Source organism: Molothrus aeneus, chromosome 5 (genome assembly GCF_037042795.1).
Source record: "Molothrus aeneus isolate 106 chromosome 5, BPBGC_Maene_1.0, whole genome shotgun sequence".
Lineage (NCBI taxonomy): Eukaryota > Metazoa > Chordata > Aves > Passeriformes > Icteridae > Molothrus > Molothrus aeneus.
Genome location: NC_089650.1, coordinates 68,514,556 through 68,529,111, shown reverse-complemented (window position 1 = coordinate 68,529,111; position 14,556 = coordinate 68,514,556). Strand labels below are relative to the sequence as shown.

Below are 14,556 nucleotides of genomic sequence, written 5' to 3'. Positions count from 1 at the left end.
CTTTTTGTGGTTCAGGATGGAAAGGACCTGTGGAGAATATCAAATCCACTTCCCTGCCCAAGCATGGGCACCTAGAGCCATGTCCAGCCTGGATTTGGAAATTTTCCACACAGGGAGATTCCAAAACCTCTCTGGGTCTATGGAGCTTGAACTTCTTCAAGTGTTCAACCATCCCTACATTTTAAAAGGGCTGGTTTAGGGTCAAACTATTTCTTATGCTTCAGGCTGTGCCCATTCCTCTTCTCCCATCCCTGGGCACCATAAAGGAGAGTCTGGCCCTGTTTTCTTTGCACCCTCCCATGAAACAATAATAACCATCAAAAACATCTCCCTGAGGGTTCTCTCAGCCTCTCTCCACGTGTGAGATGCTCCTTAACCATCCCTGTAATCCCCCACTGGCCTGGACCCAGTAACTCCACCTGTCTTTACTGGAGAGGCCAGGACTGGACTGAGCATTCCACATGTCAGGACTGAGAAGAGAAAAATCACCTCTCTTGTTTTTAATTCCTAAAGACAGTTCCAGGAAAGGAAGGACTGGAGCCTGGTCAGGAAATGTGCTTGTTAAGTTTAGAAAAAGAAAGATTGTTATTAGAGAAGTCCAGGAAACTCCTGGACTGTGGCATTCAAATTCTCTGAACAGAGAGACATAATTCTCTCTCTCAAAGTTTTTTTTTTCTAGAGAAGCACAGAGAGAAGAAGAGAAAAACAATTTTTCTCTCTATTTTCTGCTCCTGTTGTTTTTGCACATGTGGAATGTGTTAGGAAGATTGTTTACCTGAAGTGATTTGTCAATTGGATTCTGCTTAGAATTATTTTGCTTCCTTGAAAATTGGAAAAAGCTGTGTCCTGACTGTCATGAGTTTTCTTTAGTAATTTTTATAGTATAGTATCTCTTTAATGTAGTGCAGTATAATGTAATATAATATAGTTTTAATAAAGCAATTGTTCAGCATTCTGTATGACTGGAGTCAGATGCCAATCATTCCTTCACCAGGGGCACCCTGATTTTACTGTACTGGACAAGGCTGGAACTGTAAGGCAAGCTAATAAAAGAGATGGAACTGAAGAGAAAAAACACTTGAAGGAAGGGAGAAAAAGAGATTAACCAGGAGCTGGAAGTAAGCAGAAAAGAAATCACAAAGTCACAAATCCAATTAGGTTGGAAAAGATGTGTGAGATGTCAAATCCAACCTATGGCAAATCCCCACTGAGTGCCACATCCAGAATTCCATGTACACCTCCAGGAGTGGGGACTCCAAACCCCTCCTGTCAGTTCATTCCCACCTCTGATCACCCTTATGGTGAAGAAATTCCTCCTCATGCCCAACCTAAACCTTCAGACTTTGTCCTCTCATGCAGCCAATGAGGCAAACCCACCTAAACTGTGCAAGAACCTCCCCTGTGAATAATGCCCAAAGCTGTGAGTGCATTCTGGGGATGGAAGAGAGGGACACAGGACAGTTCCTTCTATTATAAAAAAGAGTTTGACATAATTGGTAAGATTTTAAGAAAAATTATGATCCAGGCAGGGGTCTGGAAAATTAATTTTGAAATAAAGCATGAGACTGCAAAAGAAGGAGATGGGAGGGAAAAGGGGCAGAAAGGGGGCAGAAAGGGGATGGAAAGGGGGCAAAGAGGGGATAGAAAAGGGGCAAAAAAGGGGATGGAAAGGGGGCAAAAAAGGGGGTGGAAAGGGGGCAAAAAGGGGATGGAAAAGGGATGGAAAGGGGGCAAAAAAGGAGCAAAAAGGGGATGGAAAGGGGACAAAAAAGGAGCGGAAAGGGGGCAGAAGGGGGACAAAAAAAGGGGATGACCAAAAAAGGAGGGACAGAAAAAGAGGAGGGGCAAAAAAAGGGGGGGAGGACAAAAAGGGGGGACAGAAAAGGGGGGGGGCAAAAAGAGGGGACCAAAAAAAAGGGGGGACCAAAAAGGGGGGGACAAAAAGGGGGATGGAAAGGGGGAAAAAAGGGGGGGACAAAAAAGGGGGGGGAAAAAGGGGGGGGGACAAAAAAGGGGGGGGGACAAAAAAAGGAGGGGGATAAAAAAAGGGGGGGGAAAGAGGGAAAAAGGGGATGGAGGAGGGACAAAAAGGGGAGGGAAAAAGGGGGGGGAAAAAAGGGGGGGACAAAAAGAGGGGATCAAAAAGGGGATGGAAAGGGGGCAAACAGGGGATGGAGGGGGGACAAAAATAGGGGCAAAAAAACGGGGGCCAAAAGGAGGGGCCAAAAAAGGGTGCCAAAAAAGGGTGACAAAAAGGGTGACAAAAAGGGTGACAAAAAGGGTGCCAAAAAAGGAGTACCAGCATGTCAGTGGCGTTGAGGTAGCGCTTGCTGGCCATGCACTGCTCCAGCTTCTGAGGGACCTGCTTGATGTTCTCAATCTCATCCAGGAGGTTCAGGACGTGCTTGTGCTCGATGCCCTCGATCCACAGCTTGCGCAGCTCGTCCCGCTTGCAGTGCAGCAGCATCTTGCAGGACAGCAGGTTCTCCTTCACCTGCAGCAGCACAGCAAGGGTTAATGACATCTGGCCCTGCAACTGAGAGCAGCCCTTCCCCACTTTGGTTTTATTAGGAATTCCAAATTTACTTTATTAGGAATTCCAGAAATATCACCGGGGTAAAACCAAATTTGATTTTCTTCGTGCTGTCTTGGCGGAGGGAACTTTCCAGACCCTAAAAACTGAATTTCTCTCACAGTGAAATGTTCTTTAATGTGAAAATTTAGCTGAAGTACCACAATCAAAACCCATTTCCCAAAAATCAATTCAGTATTTTGGCAAACAGCAAGAATCTAATTTTCTATGGAAGCAAATAAGCCACCACTAATTTTTCTGCTGCAAACATTTTCCATCTGCCTATTAAATCTTTTGGCAGTCTCCTCCTTTCTTCAAGTTTGGTGTTTTTTCCCTGAAACCAGACCAGCTAAGAGTAAAATCATTTTCCCAATAACTTGAGTAATACCAGTTTTTTTATTAGAAGAGAAGTTTTAATCAGAACATTTATGAGTTCAGATCAGCATTTCCATTATTTATCAAGCCATTACAAACCCTTTCGTGCTGCCATGCAGTTTGGTTCTGAGCCTCATGCCATCATCAAAGTGGCAAAATATTTAAATTTTCTCCATTTAGGCAACACCAAGAATTTTCCTTCTCTATTCCCTCACCTCACAGCATTCCCTGCTTTCAGATTCTCCCTGGTAAGGTCAGTGTAACCTAGCTTTTCCTGCTTAATGCAAATCAACAATCCATACTAAAATGTGGAAGCAATTAGCAGCACAGCTTCACACATTGCCTTCACACCACTCTTGTTTTGTGATAAGTTATGAATACTTGGGGCCCAACCTTTTCTCAGGCTGAACTCTCACTGAATTACACATGAAGAGAGACACTCAGAAGGAGCCCTTCAATTTATTTTTAAATAATGAGCCTTTAAAGCACTCCGCAAATCCCATTTCAACTGCACTTTCTCCTACCTTGTTCACCTGAAGGCAGTTAAAAAAAAAAAAATCTATGTGAAAAACACATCAGTGGACCAATACTGGACACTGGTAAATAAAAACTGCTCCATAAAACAGCCTCTGTCCAGAGGCAGGAGGGTTTGAGATTCCTAAACTGCACTCCAGAATGTCCTTCTGAAAAAGAGAAGCACGGAAAAATCCTCAGCCAACAAAAAACCCTCATCTAGGAGGGTCCTAAAAAGCAGAGGCAAAGAAAAACACACACTGAGATCATTTCACATCAAATCCCTGTTCAATACATTAATTGGAAATGTTCCACTGGCCTGGCACAGCTTCATCAGTGGACTGCTGCTACAGAGAGCCAAATTAGGTCAGCAAACAACCGTGGGGCCAGGAGGAATCTCAGCAGACATTCCTGCTCCTGTCCTTGCAAGAAAGATCATCAGCTCCATCCACATCTGGGTGTGGGAATCCATAAATTCAGAGGGTTTTGGGAAAGCTGCAAAAAGCAGCCTCAGAGACAGCAGAACTGTGATTAGAGCTGAGCAGCAGCCATGAGATTGGGCAGCAGAAAAATTATGTAAGAAGTAGAAAAGCAAGGACAAATAGAACAATGGTCTGTGTATTAATGCTTGGCTAGAATAACTCCCCAAGCTGCAGAAAAGTTTATCTGGTGAGATATGAGGGAGTTCTGAGTTAATAACAGAGCTCTGTGCATTGTGTTTGAAGGCTCACAGGCAGGGTTGGATTTGAAATAAGCAGGCATTGTTTAACCAAAGGTACCTGTGCTTAGAGTGGTTGGATGGAACTACTGACAAAGTGCTTCTGCTTTGTGGGATTGGTCCAAAAACTGCTAAAGTGAGTTGTGACATTGAGTTCTTGGTCTGCTGCCTGGGATGTGAGCTGAGGGCATCTCCCCATTGCCATAGCCATGGAATGAGGCTGATGCTGGAAAATCAAACAGCTCAAGGCACCTTCCCAGCAGCCCTGTCCCCTTTGTGATTTGTACAGAGACCCCAGCCCGTGATACTGGAAGCAGGGCAAGGAATGAACAGAAGATCTTTAAAAAAAAACTCCCCCTGAGAGCCCAAATTGGTTCTGCTTCATAATTCAGTTTTACAGAGGCAACACCTCTGTAGCTAAACCCAAAACTAAGCCTCTTCCACCAGGAGTCCACACAAGAATTGACTACAGAAGGCAGATCCCCAGATGTCAGAAGCCAGGACATCCCTCTGGCTGTCCTGGATGGCTCAAACCCCTGCCAGGGGGCTCAGAGACCCTGGCACAGAGCCCAAGACACCTGTGACTTTGATTTTGATGCATAGAGCAAATTACCTCCTTTATATGAATTACAAGCCAAGAGAGTTTAAGTAGAATAATAGTTTGTCATGGGGTGAAAAATAGATTTTTGGGGTTTTTAGACTGGGGTCCCAAAATGGAGGCATTTGGGTGTACCCTGTCCTTCTTCCTGGCCTCCATCTTTTGGGTGATGTTGGCACTTTTGGATTGGTTTAGGGTAGAAGCTCACTGTCTAACACAGGGGATAGGTATTGGGAAGTTATGGTAAATAATATACACATAGTTTTTAGTATAAAAAGATAACACTGCCCCTGAGGCAGTCAGAGTGCCTCTGTCTGACCTGCTGGACAGAGCTCAGCAGGCCAGAGAAAGAATGTTATAGATAAGAAAGAATGAACAACCTTGAGAATGAGAACAGAAGAGTTCTGAGTCCTTCTCCAGCTGCTGGGCTGGGAAAAAGAGACTTTCTAACACATCTCAGGGTCACTGTGAGCAGCAGAGATTCTGAGCCCCAGAAGGATCTGGAATATCTGCCCCTTGTACAACTCCCACCTTGCACAGAGGGGAACATGAAGAGCAAGGCTGGGAGTGTAACACAGATTGATGATGACAAACCAGATCTGGGGCCTCCTGTGAGATCAGGTCAAAACCACTTCAATGCATATTGACCAAAACCAATAAGCAAACTTAAATACCAAAAGGTCCCTCACCCTCACAGTCATTCTTCTAGGTGGGACCCTAAGGTCACACCACTCTCTGCTTGTGCTGACCTCTGCAAAGCTTTGCACACTGTGTGAAACCAGAACACTGCCTACACTTGACTTCAAATTTAGTGGAATTGATCTCTGCTTTCAGAGTGCTGAGCTTTGTCCATAAATCCTGGGATGAACTCTTACCCTAGGAAAGCAGCAGAATGCTCTCATTTTCTTTGAAAATGTTAAATGAATTTTCAAAGCCAGAAGGGTCAGTATGTAACCCACCAAGGGTAAAAATTTGGTTCTCCTAAAGCACTTCTGGGAAAGGTTTTAAGCTGAGACTGCCACAGAGCCAGGAAACAAATTAAAGTAAGAAAAATTCAGTGCCTGTTTTGCAAAGTTTAGGTACAGCAAACTGCACAGGAAGTGCAAAATAGGAGCCCAAAGAACTCTGCTCTGCTGCAGGGACAGAGCAGCTCAAACAAGTCCCCAGCCACGAGTGCCAGAGTTATTTACTGGCACCATACCCTAAAGTGTGAGCACTCAAAATGCAGAAAGATTCAGGGGCACAGAGTTCATGGGCATTCACACAACACAGCTGAGCTTGGAAATAGCATCAAAATTCATATTCTGTGAGCAAAAAGCAAGATGATGAATCACCCAGACTATTCAGGAGGTGGCTGAAGGCCAAGATAGCAAAACATGAAAAGATGAGATGGAAAGGTGTGAGCTCAGCAGCCCTGGAGACTTCAAAAACCTGAGAGCAACATGCCCAGACAATAAATGAACAGGGGCACTGCAGAGCTTTGTGCTTCACATCCACCTCTCAGTTTGACTTTTAACAACTTCTGTTCTCAGGGAGATCCTGCTGAAAGTGCTGCCAGTAAGACACAGCTTGGGACAATGGTGGGACTGGAAGGTCCTGCAGTGACAGAGTCACTGCTATTCAGGCCTGGCTTACAATTAGAGTCATGCCAAGATGTGGGGCTGAAAGCTTAAAAATCATCATTCAACCCCTGCCATGGCAGGGACACCTCCCACCAGCCCAGGCTGCTCCAGCCCCAGTGTCCAGCCTGGCCTTGGACATTGCAGGGATGCAGGGGCAGCCCCAGCTGCTCTGGCAATCCCAGCCCAGGCAGGAATTCCTCATTGCCAAGATCCCATCCATGTCACTATGATATTTCCTGAAAAATCCCTTTGCCAGGATTTTTCTCCTGAGAAGCTGAGAAGCCTCAGAGGAAAAGAAAAACAATGGTTATCTGCTGCTGTGGAATGCAACAGGTGCATCTGGGATTGGCCCAGCTTGGTTGTTTTTAATTAATGGCCAATCACAGTCAGCTGGCTCAAACTCTCTGGTCAGTCACAAGATTTTATTATAATTCCATTCCTCTTCTTTCCTTTCAAGCCTTTTGATGAAATCATTTCTTCCATTCTTTTAATATAGTTTTAATACATCATTTTCTTTTAATATAATATAATTTCATTAAATAATAAATCAGCCTTTGAAACATGGAGTCAAGATTCTCATCTCTTCCCTCATCCTGGGACCCCTGCAAACACCACCACACATCCCTGGCTGCCCTCTGGCACTGGGAGCCATTCCCTGGGTGCTGTCCCTGCAGGCCTTGGCCCCAGTCCCTCTGCAGCTCTCCTGGAGCCCCTGCAGGCCTGCAATGTGCTGGAAGCTCTCCCTGGATCCCTCCCTTCTCCAGGGGAACATTCCCAGCTCTCCCAGCCTGGCTCCAGAGCAGAGGGGCTCCAGCCCTGCAGCAGCTCTGGGGCCTCCTCTGGACCTGTTCAACAGGGTTGGACACAATACTCCAGGTGGGAATTTAGCAAGAATTTAGTGGTAACAGAAGTTTCTCAACTCAATTTTCATTCCATTGAAAATGATGCTGAGAAGCTGGAAAAACAGAGGGAGAAACAAAAGCATAAAACAGGACATTGGAGCTTCCATCACTGGTGGTTATTGGTAGCAAAACCACTACTAAAACAGCAGCCAGGAAAAATGGAGATTTGCAGCTGGAGCACAGCCTGTGGAGCTCACACATGTTGGGTTATGGTCTTTTCTGACCCACAGATGGGGCAGCTGAGAGGTGCTTTAAAAACTTTTATTCCATTTTCAGTCTCATGTGAAGGGTGTGACAATACAGATGTTATAATTGACACCATCAAAATCAGAAGCCAATTGTTTCTTAATTACAAGACATTATAAGTGTTTCTTGGTCTGTCAGCTTTAGCCACACCATGCTGTAAATGCCTTAAAGCAATCATCTAAAATTACCCCTGGTGGGTCCCACTCCAATGCATCTTTCACAGTTCTGTTTCTCCAAAGTATCCAGTCTTATTTGCAAAGCCACCCTTTGGAACTTGTTTCCAGTTCCATTTCTCTCTCAGCAATGTCTGTCCCATTCCAGGGCATTTCTAACTCAGCATTTCTCATCTCAACGTTTGCATACAGATGTGAGCTCTCTGTCAGGCTTTGAGAACTCTCTACAAATCCACTTCCCACATTTCTCCCTCTCTCAAAGGGAAAAAACTTCTTTGATGGTTTTGGTCATCAATTGTTGTGTACAGTGAAACACATAAAGCACTATCACTAATATTGTCACTATAGCAATCTGTCTTAGGTTGAAAGATGTGGCTGAGGTTGTATTCAATTGCCATCTGTCAGAGCTGGGGCAGTTCTCTCTGTTCATGGGGCAGTTTTTTCTTTCTCTCTCCCACAGCCAATCCTCCCTCCAGGAGATCTCTGCTGTCCATGGCCACTGAGTGTCCCTGCAGGGCTGATCCAATCCCATCATCCCATGGGGAGATGCTCCGCCCAGGGGAGGAGCCAAGCATTCCTACCTGGATCCAATCTGAGGTGCTGGGACAGCACAGCAGCCTTTGCCCAGTGCATTGCCAGAGGAGCAGCTTCTGCTGCCCTGCATGGCCAGAGGGAGCCCAGGCCCATCTCCAGCAGCCCTGGAGCTGCAGAGGAAAACTCCCCCCTTGTGCAGGATCCCTGCTCCAGCAGAACCACAGCTGGCACTGCAGGAGGGCTGAGCCCCATGGGATGGGGCTGTGCCACCTCCCTGACACACAGGGGGACAGGGACTGCTCTGACTCTGACAGTGGGTTGGTTTCTTGTTTGTACTGTTGCATTTGTATTTTTCATTTTCCTAGTAAAGAACTGTTATTCCTATTCCCAGATCTTTTCCTAGTAAAGAACTATTCCCATTCCCATATATTTCCCTAATAAAGAACTGTTATTCCTATTCCCAGATCTTTTCCTAGTAAAGAACTATTCCCATATATTTCCCTAATAAAGAACTGTTATTCTTATTCCCATATCTTTGCCTGAGAGCCCCTTAATTTCAAAATTAGAACAATTCAGAGGGAGGGGTTTTATTTACATTTTCCATTTCTGGGAAGGCTCCTGCCTTCCTCAGCAGACACCTGGCTTTCCAAACCAAGACACAACGTATATCAACTCCCCAAATCCATATCCCACATGCCAAAGAGAGGACCCTGAGGGCTGGCACCTGCTTGATCTTGTTGCGGGAGTTGGTGATGCGCTCGGTGATGCTCTGGTAGGTGCGGATGGCCGTGGTCAGCTCCGTGTAGTGCTGCACGATCAGCTCGTCCAGGTCGCGGTCGCACTTCTCGTACGCCTCCTCCAGCCGCCCCTTCTCGTTCTCCCTGTCCTCCACGTCATCGCTGGTGGATAAAGTCCTGAGGGCACCAAGATGGCAAAAGTTATTTGGAGTTTATATGCACTGTGAGAAAATAAAACCCATCAAAGCTGTGGTTTGTTACTCCGCCAGTTTTCAAACCCTTCATATTATCATCGTCGCCGCTTGTAATGAAGGGATGGTGTCACAGGCATATTTTCTGAAAAATCCTTTTCTCCTGAGAAGCTGGGAAGCTTCAGCTTCTTCATGTTTTGCTGCTTTGGAATGTGATTTGGAGAATTCTTTACCCAGCATGTGAAATTGTTTTTGCTTGATGACCAATGACAGCCGCCTGTGTGGAGGCTGTGAGCAGTCACAAGATTTTGTTATCATTCCATTCCTTTCTTTTCTAGCCTTCTGATGAAATCCTTTCTTTTATTCTTTAGTGTAGTTTTAGTATATAATTTTCTTTTAATATAATATATATCATAAAATAATAAATCAGCCTTCTGAAACATGGAGTCAAGGTTCTCATCTCTTCCCTCGTCCTGGGACCCCTGTGAACACCACCATAGGATGGGACCATTTTGGGGCTGAAAACAATTTATTGCTCACATAAACATCAGTCTGAGAGGCTTTGAGATTTTAAAGGAGCGAGCAGTCGGCCATAGATCAAGAGTAGTCACAAATTTCTTTGTTACAAGGCAATAGAGAACTTTCTAAACTAATAGACAATTGCTACAGGCTTTATTTTGCTTTTCTAACCTATCACCTACACTTACTTCTGTACTGCAGATACTTTTGTCCAATAGGCTTCTGTCTCACATGCACAAATATAATTCTATTCTAACTTCTAAACTCTCAGCTTATTCTATACAACCACACCCCTAAACTTTTCACTATTTTATCAATATAGTTTCTCACTTATTTAAGGCATATTCTTTCTTACAACTATAGAAACATAAGTTTATTATTTTTCTGCTTAATATCTGTGCCTTGTATTTCTACCTCAATCCAAGCTTCTCCCAAGGCTGCAAATCAAACCCTTCCATGTCTGTGGAAGTTTCTATTTTTCTGATTCCCACACCTTCAGAGCTTTTCTTTTCCCTTTTCAGGGAAAGTTCTCTGTTGATTATCACATTGCCAGACAGTCATTAATACAGGCACAATGTAACATCTGAAATAATTCTTGATTTATTATTTATGAGGAGCTATAAGGAAAAAATCCTAACTTTAGTCTTGGGAATCAGTACAACTTGTGCAATGTTGCAGTTCCTGTAACTTATCTGCCAAAGGTAAGGGATGTCACAGGGACACAGAGAAATCCATCACAAATCTATCCAGGTCTTCCATCAGTCAGTTTTCAAACATGTAGCAATACAACAAGAAAAGGCCCCATGACCCTATTTCCCCCCTTCAATTATTTTAACCTCTAACATCATGTAGTGAGATTATTTTTATTGAAATCAATTAAGCTGGAGATTGCAACAAAACTGCTGAAAACTCTGTGAAACTGGACATAACTCAAAACTTCCTGATGTCACTCCAAACTTCTATTCATGAATCAATGCAATCTTCTCCTTCTCCCTTTGAGAGGATAAAAATCCCAGAAAGAGCAGCCAAGAACCTTTTCCTGATATCCAACCTCAGCCTCCCCTGACACAGCCCCAGGTACCTCTAAAGCACCTGCAGATAATTGAAATGAAGTCCCTCAGGACCTGTCCCTGTCACAGAGAGCAGAGATCAGAGCTGCCCCTCCTGAAGAAGCTGCAGCCCCCCATGAGCGTCCCCTCAAAGCAGCTGCTTCCAAAGCATAAAACTCACTGCATTTCATGTTCCATGCTGCATGGTAGCTACAGAAACAGGAATCCTTTCTCATGCTACTACATTAATATTCTACTCCCAAGTCTTTTAATTTTGTCTTAAATCAGCTTTTCATAAAACAAAATTAAATTACATTTTAGCCAAAGCTCTTTAAAAAGGCTCTGAGAAGTAGGAACACTAGACAAGGTTGCTCAGGGCCCATAAAATATTAATTTTAGTGAAAGGCTCCCTGCCCATGACCATCTTGAAGTCCCTTCCAATCCAAACCATTCCAAGACTAAAATGAAAATCACGTGCAAGGCTGGCATAAAGTCATCCTCTGTTAAGAGCTCCTGCAGATAAATCCATTTTCTTTGTCAAGAACTGCTTATTTCTGCTGGAACAATGTTCTTCAGCATGGCTACACTGGACACAAGGAATATCCAGCTCAGGAATTGCCATTTTGTTTGAGTTTGGAGCTGCCTGTCCCAGCAGTTAATGAAAACATCCATCCTCAGTGACCTGCAGCACAGAGCACAGGAGATCCTGCACAGAGACACACAAGGGAGCAGCAGAACCAAACTGGCCCAGAGCACAGACTAGGAAAGTTGGTAGCTTTAATCAAACCAAATTCAATTTCCCAATTCTGGATTTGCCACAGAATCCATCTGCAGTGCCAGCAGTTGGTTACAAAAGCTGAAGATCTCTCTCCAAAGCTAAGACCACACTGATGTCAGAGGATGCCATGAGGATTCCACTGCTCCAGCAAATTCCCATCCAACCCAGGCTTCCTAACAAATCCCAGCCATATTTTTAAAGCAGATTTATATTGTGTTGCCCAGTCTTTTTATCCTTGCATTTGAATTTAGCTTGTGCTGTCTATAGGAAAAATCCATTTTGTTGAAAACATCTGCCCAGCAAAGCAGAGCTGCTTGGGAAGCCTGAGAGGTCCCAGCAGTTCCTATCTCAGAAACCCCACAAGTGGCAGAAGGACATGGCCAGGACAGCTGGAAATCAGAGACATTGGAGATCCCACCAGATGATTCCTACTGAGATCATAAATGAGCATGCACAGTTCTGGTCTCCTCTCCCCCTTGAAAGGGCAACTAAACCAAGATGAACCAAAGTTTCAGGCTCAGTCAATTGTCACATTCCAGGATTTCCAGCTGCCTCTGGTGGATGCAGAATAAACAGCTCTATTGGGAAGATCCTGCTTTTAATTCTTATTACTCTTTCTTTTAGTTACTATTAATTAATTTATCTTTATACACTTTTAAAATTTTAAACCTACTTTATCTTTCTTCTAATCCTATCTCACAACAAAAAATAAGTACATTAGTAATTAACCAACACCAAACCCAACACACTAATTAGTACATTAACCAAGAAATCTAAAAAGTAATGAAATCTCAAATTAACAAACCAAAACCACTACACTTAATTACCTAGGTTGGGAATATACTGTGGGAACAACCACCACTAAAAATACCACACTCACATTCTGACCAAAAATCTTGTATTTATTTACAGTCCTTTAATCTGTTCTGGTTCAAAACATCACAGAATTATTAAGGTTGGAAAAGACCTCTAAGATCATGGAGCCCAACCATTAACCCAGCAATGCCAAGGTCATCACTAAATAATGTTCCCAGGCACCACATCCTACAGCAAAAAGGATAAAAAATTCCACACAACAACAAATTTCCCCCAACAGGCTTTTTCTTAGCTCTCCACTCACTTGAATTTGCCTTAAACACCTCTAGATTATTTCCTTACAGACAGGGTAAGAGTTTAAACCAAAACCCAAGACCCAAATGGAAAAAAGTAACAGAGATTTTTTTTTCCCCTTCATTTTACTGAAAAACACAGTAAGTTTTAGAAATGTGAGGTTTTGGGTTTAAGATTTGGTTATTTCCACTGGTAATGAGTCTGGATTAATCACTTGGAATTTGAAACTCTGTATACCTGAATTTCCCATCTAAGTCTCATGGTACAGGAGCCATTTCTTTTTCTTGCTCTGTACAAAAAAAGAAGAGAAAAGCAAGGAATACTTAATATTCTTGAGCTTATCCATGCTCCTGCTAACACTGCAGAAAAGTAAGCCAAGGGCATCTCTGCTTATTTTAGTCCTATTAAAATGTGTTGCAAGGAAGAAGAAAAGTCAACACAGTGTTTGTCAAACAGAAAGGATCCAAATTGTTTGAGAAGGGAACTTTGCAGGAAGAACTTTGAAGGGGGAATCACAAAACAGGACAGGATTATGAAACAATGATAAATATACATCAGCATTTCAGAACTCCCTGAAAAATATTCCACACACAGGACAAACAGAAGGGAAATCAGTTTAGATCCCTAGTAGCAGATGATGAACTCAGTGGGGCTTTCCAGGAGGGATTCCTGAGCACTTCACTTGTTTGTTGTTTTTTTTTTTTTAATTTTGATTTTTTCCAAATGAGAATCCTCCTCCTCCTCTGTAAGATACCTGGAATTTGTACTTGGCAGCTGGATGGCTGCAGATGCCTGTCTCATTAGCAAGAGCTCACCAGGATTACAATAATTCCAACTGGCTCTGAGTCTGCTGAGAGCCATTTTTATGCTACGGTGAAAGAGAAATTCATTGAGCCAAAACTCACAGACTTCTGATTTTACATAGTTAAAAATACAGATTACACAAAAGCAAAATGCTTCATTCACTGGAGTCACTCCCACAGATGGGAGACAGGATAGAGGAGATGATCAGACACAATCCTGAAATGTTTTTATCATGGGATGTACAGCACTTTCCTCAGGAGAAAATAAATGAACCTTGTTATTTCCCTGAGGTCACTGAATTTAGACTGGAATTAGATTAATAAAAAAAGTCCTTTGGGACTATTCATTTTAGTAGAAGTTGATCTGTAGGTCACAAGCATTTTTCATCTCCTATTTCCAGCATCCAACCCAATGAGCAGAGGGAGGAGATGGAAAGATTTTTTCAGGAGTCCTGAAGCCTTGACATTGTGCAAACACCCAAAGCCTTCAACTGCTTCCTCCAACAGCTCACATGAAAGCCAGGAATAGCTCATTTCCAAAGGTAAATACACAGGAAAAAGCACTCACATTTATATATATTTTTATATATATAAATGACAGCCATACCACTTCTCCATGAAGCTGCACCTCTCTAAAAACCTGAATGAACTCCAAGCTCTCCAAGAACCTTCCTGCTTCAGCACCTCAGGTGAAGGGACAAAGTGCCACAACCCAGAAGTCTGAATTCACTCTCACCTGTCCTCTTAAAGCAGCTGCACAGACTGTAACCATCAAAAGCTAGAGGGTAATTCACTTTTTAGTGAAGAGAAAGGCAAGATTTTTGATTTATGTACTTATCATAAATGCTCAACTAAGTACTCAGAAGCAGTTGAAAAACCCACTTGTGGTATTAAAGATTTCCCCTGCACAGACCTCAGAATTTTCCTCTGAGGAGCAAAATGAAATGGTTCTGTCAGTAAAATGCTTGGTTTTGAGAAGGCAGGCTGGGAGAGCTGGGGGTGCTCACCTGGAGAGGAGAAGGCTCCAGGGAGAGCTTCCAGCACATTGCAGGCCTGAAGGGGCTCCAGGAGAGCTGCAGAGGGGCTGGGGCCAAGGCCTGCAGGGACAGCACCCAG

The 14,556-nt window shown here is 43.5% G+C and overlaps 1 protein-coding gene across 1 annotated transcript in view; it reads right to left on the bottom strand.

The window, feature by feature from the left end:
- EXOC4 (exocyst complex component 4) overlaps nucleotides 1-14,556 on the bottom strand; it is a 351,428-nt gene that overhangs the window by 321,399 nt on the left and 15,473 nt on the right. Inside the window, exons 2-3 of the mRNA XM_066550131.1 lie at nucleotides 8,978-9,167; nucleotides 2,300-2,494 (exon numbers count right to left, since the gene is read on the bottom strand). Coding sequence (XP_066406228.1) covers nucleotides 2,300-2,494; nucleotides 8,978-9,167 — 385 coding nt within the window. The remainder of the gene's footprint in view (nucleotides 1-2,299; nucleotides 2,495-8,977; nucleotides 9,168-14,556) is intronic.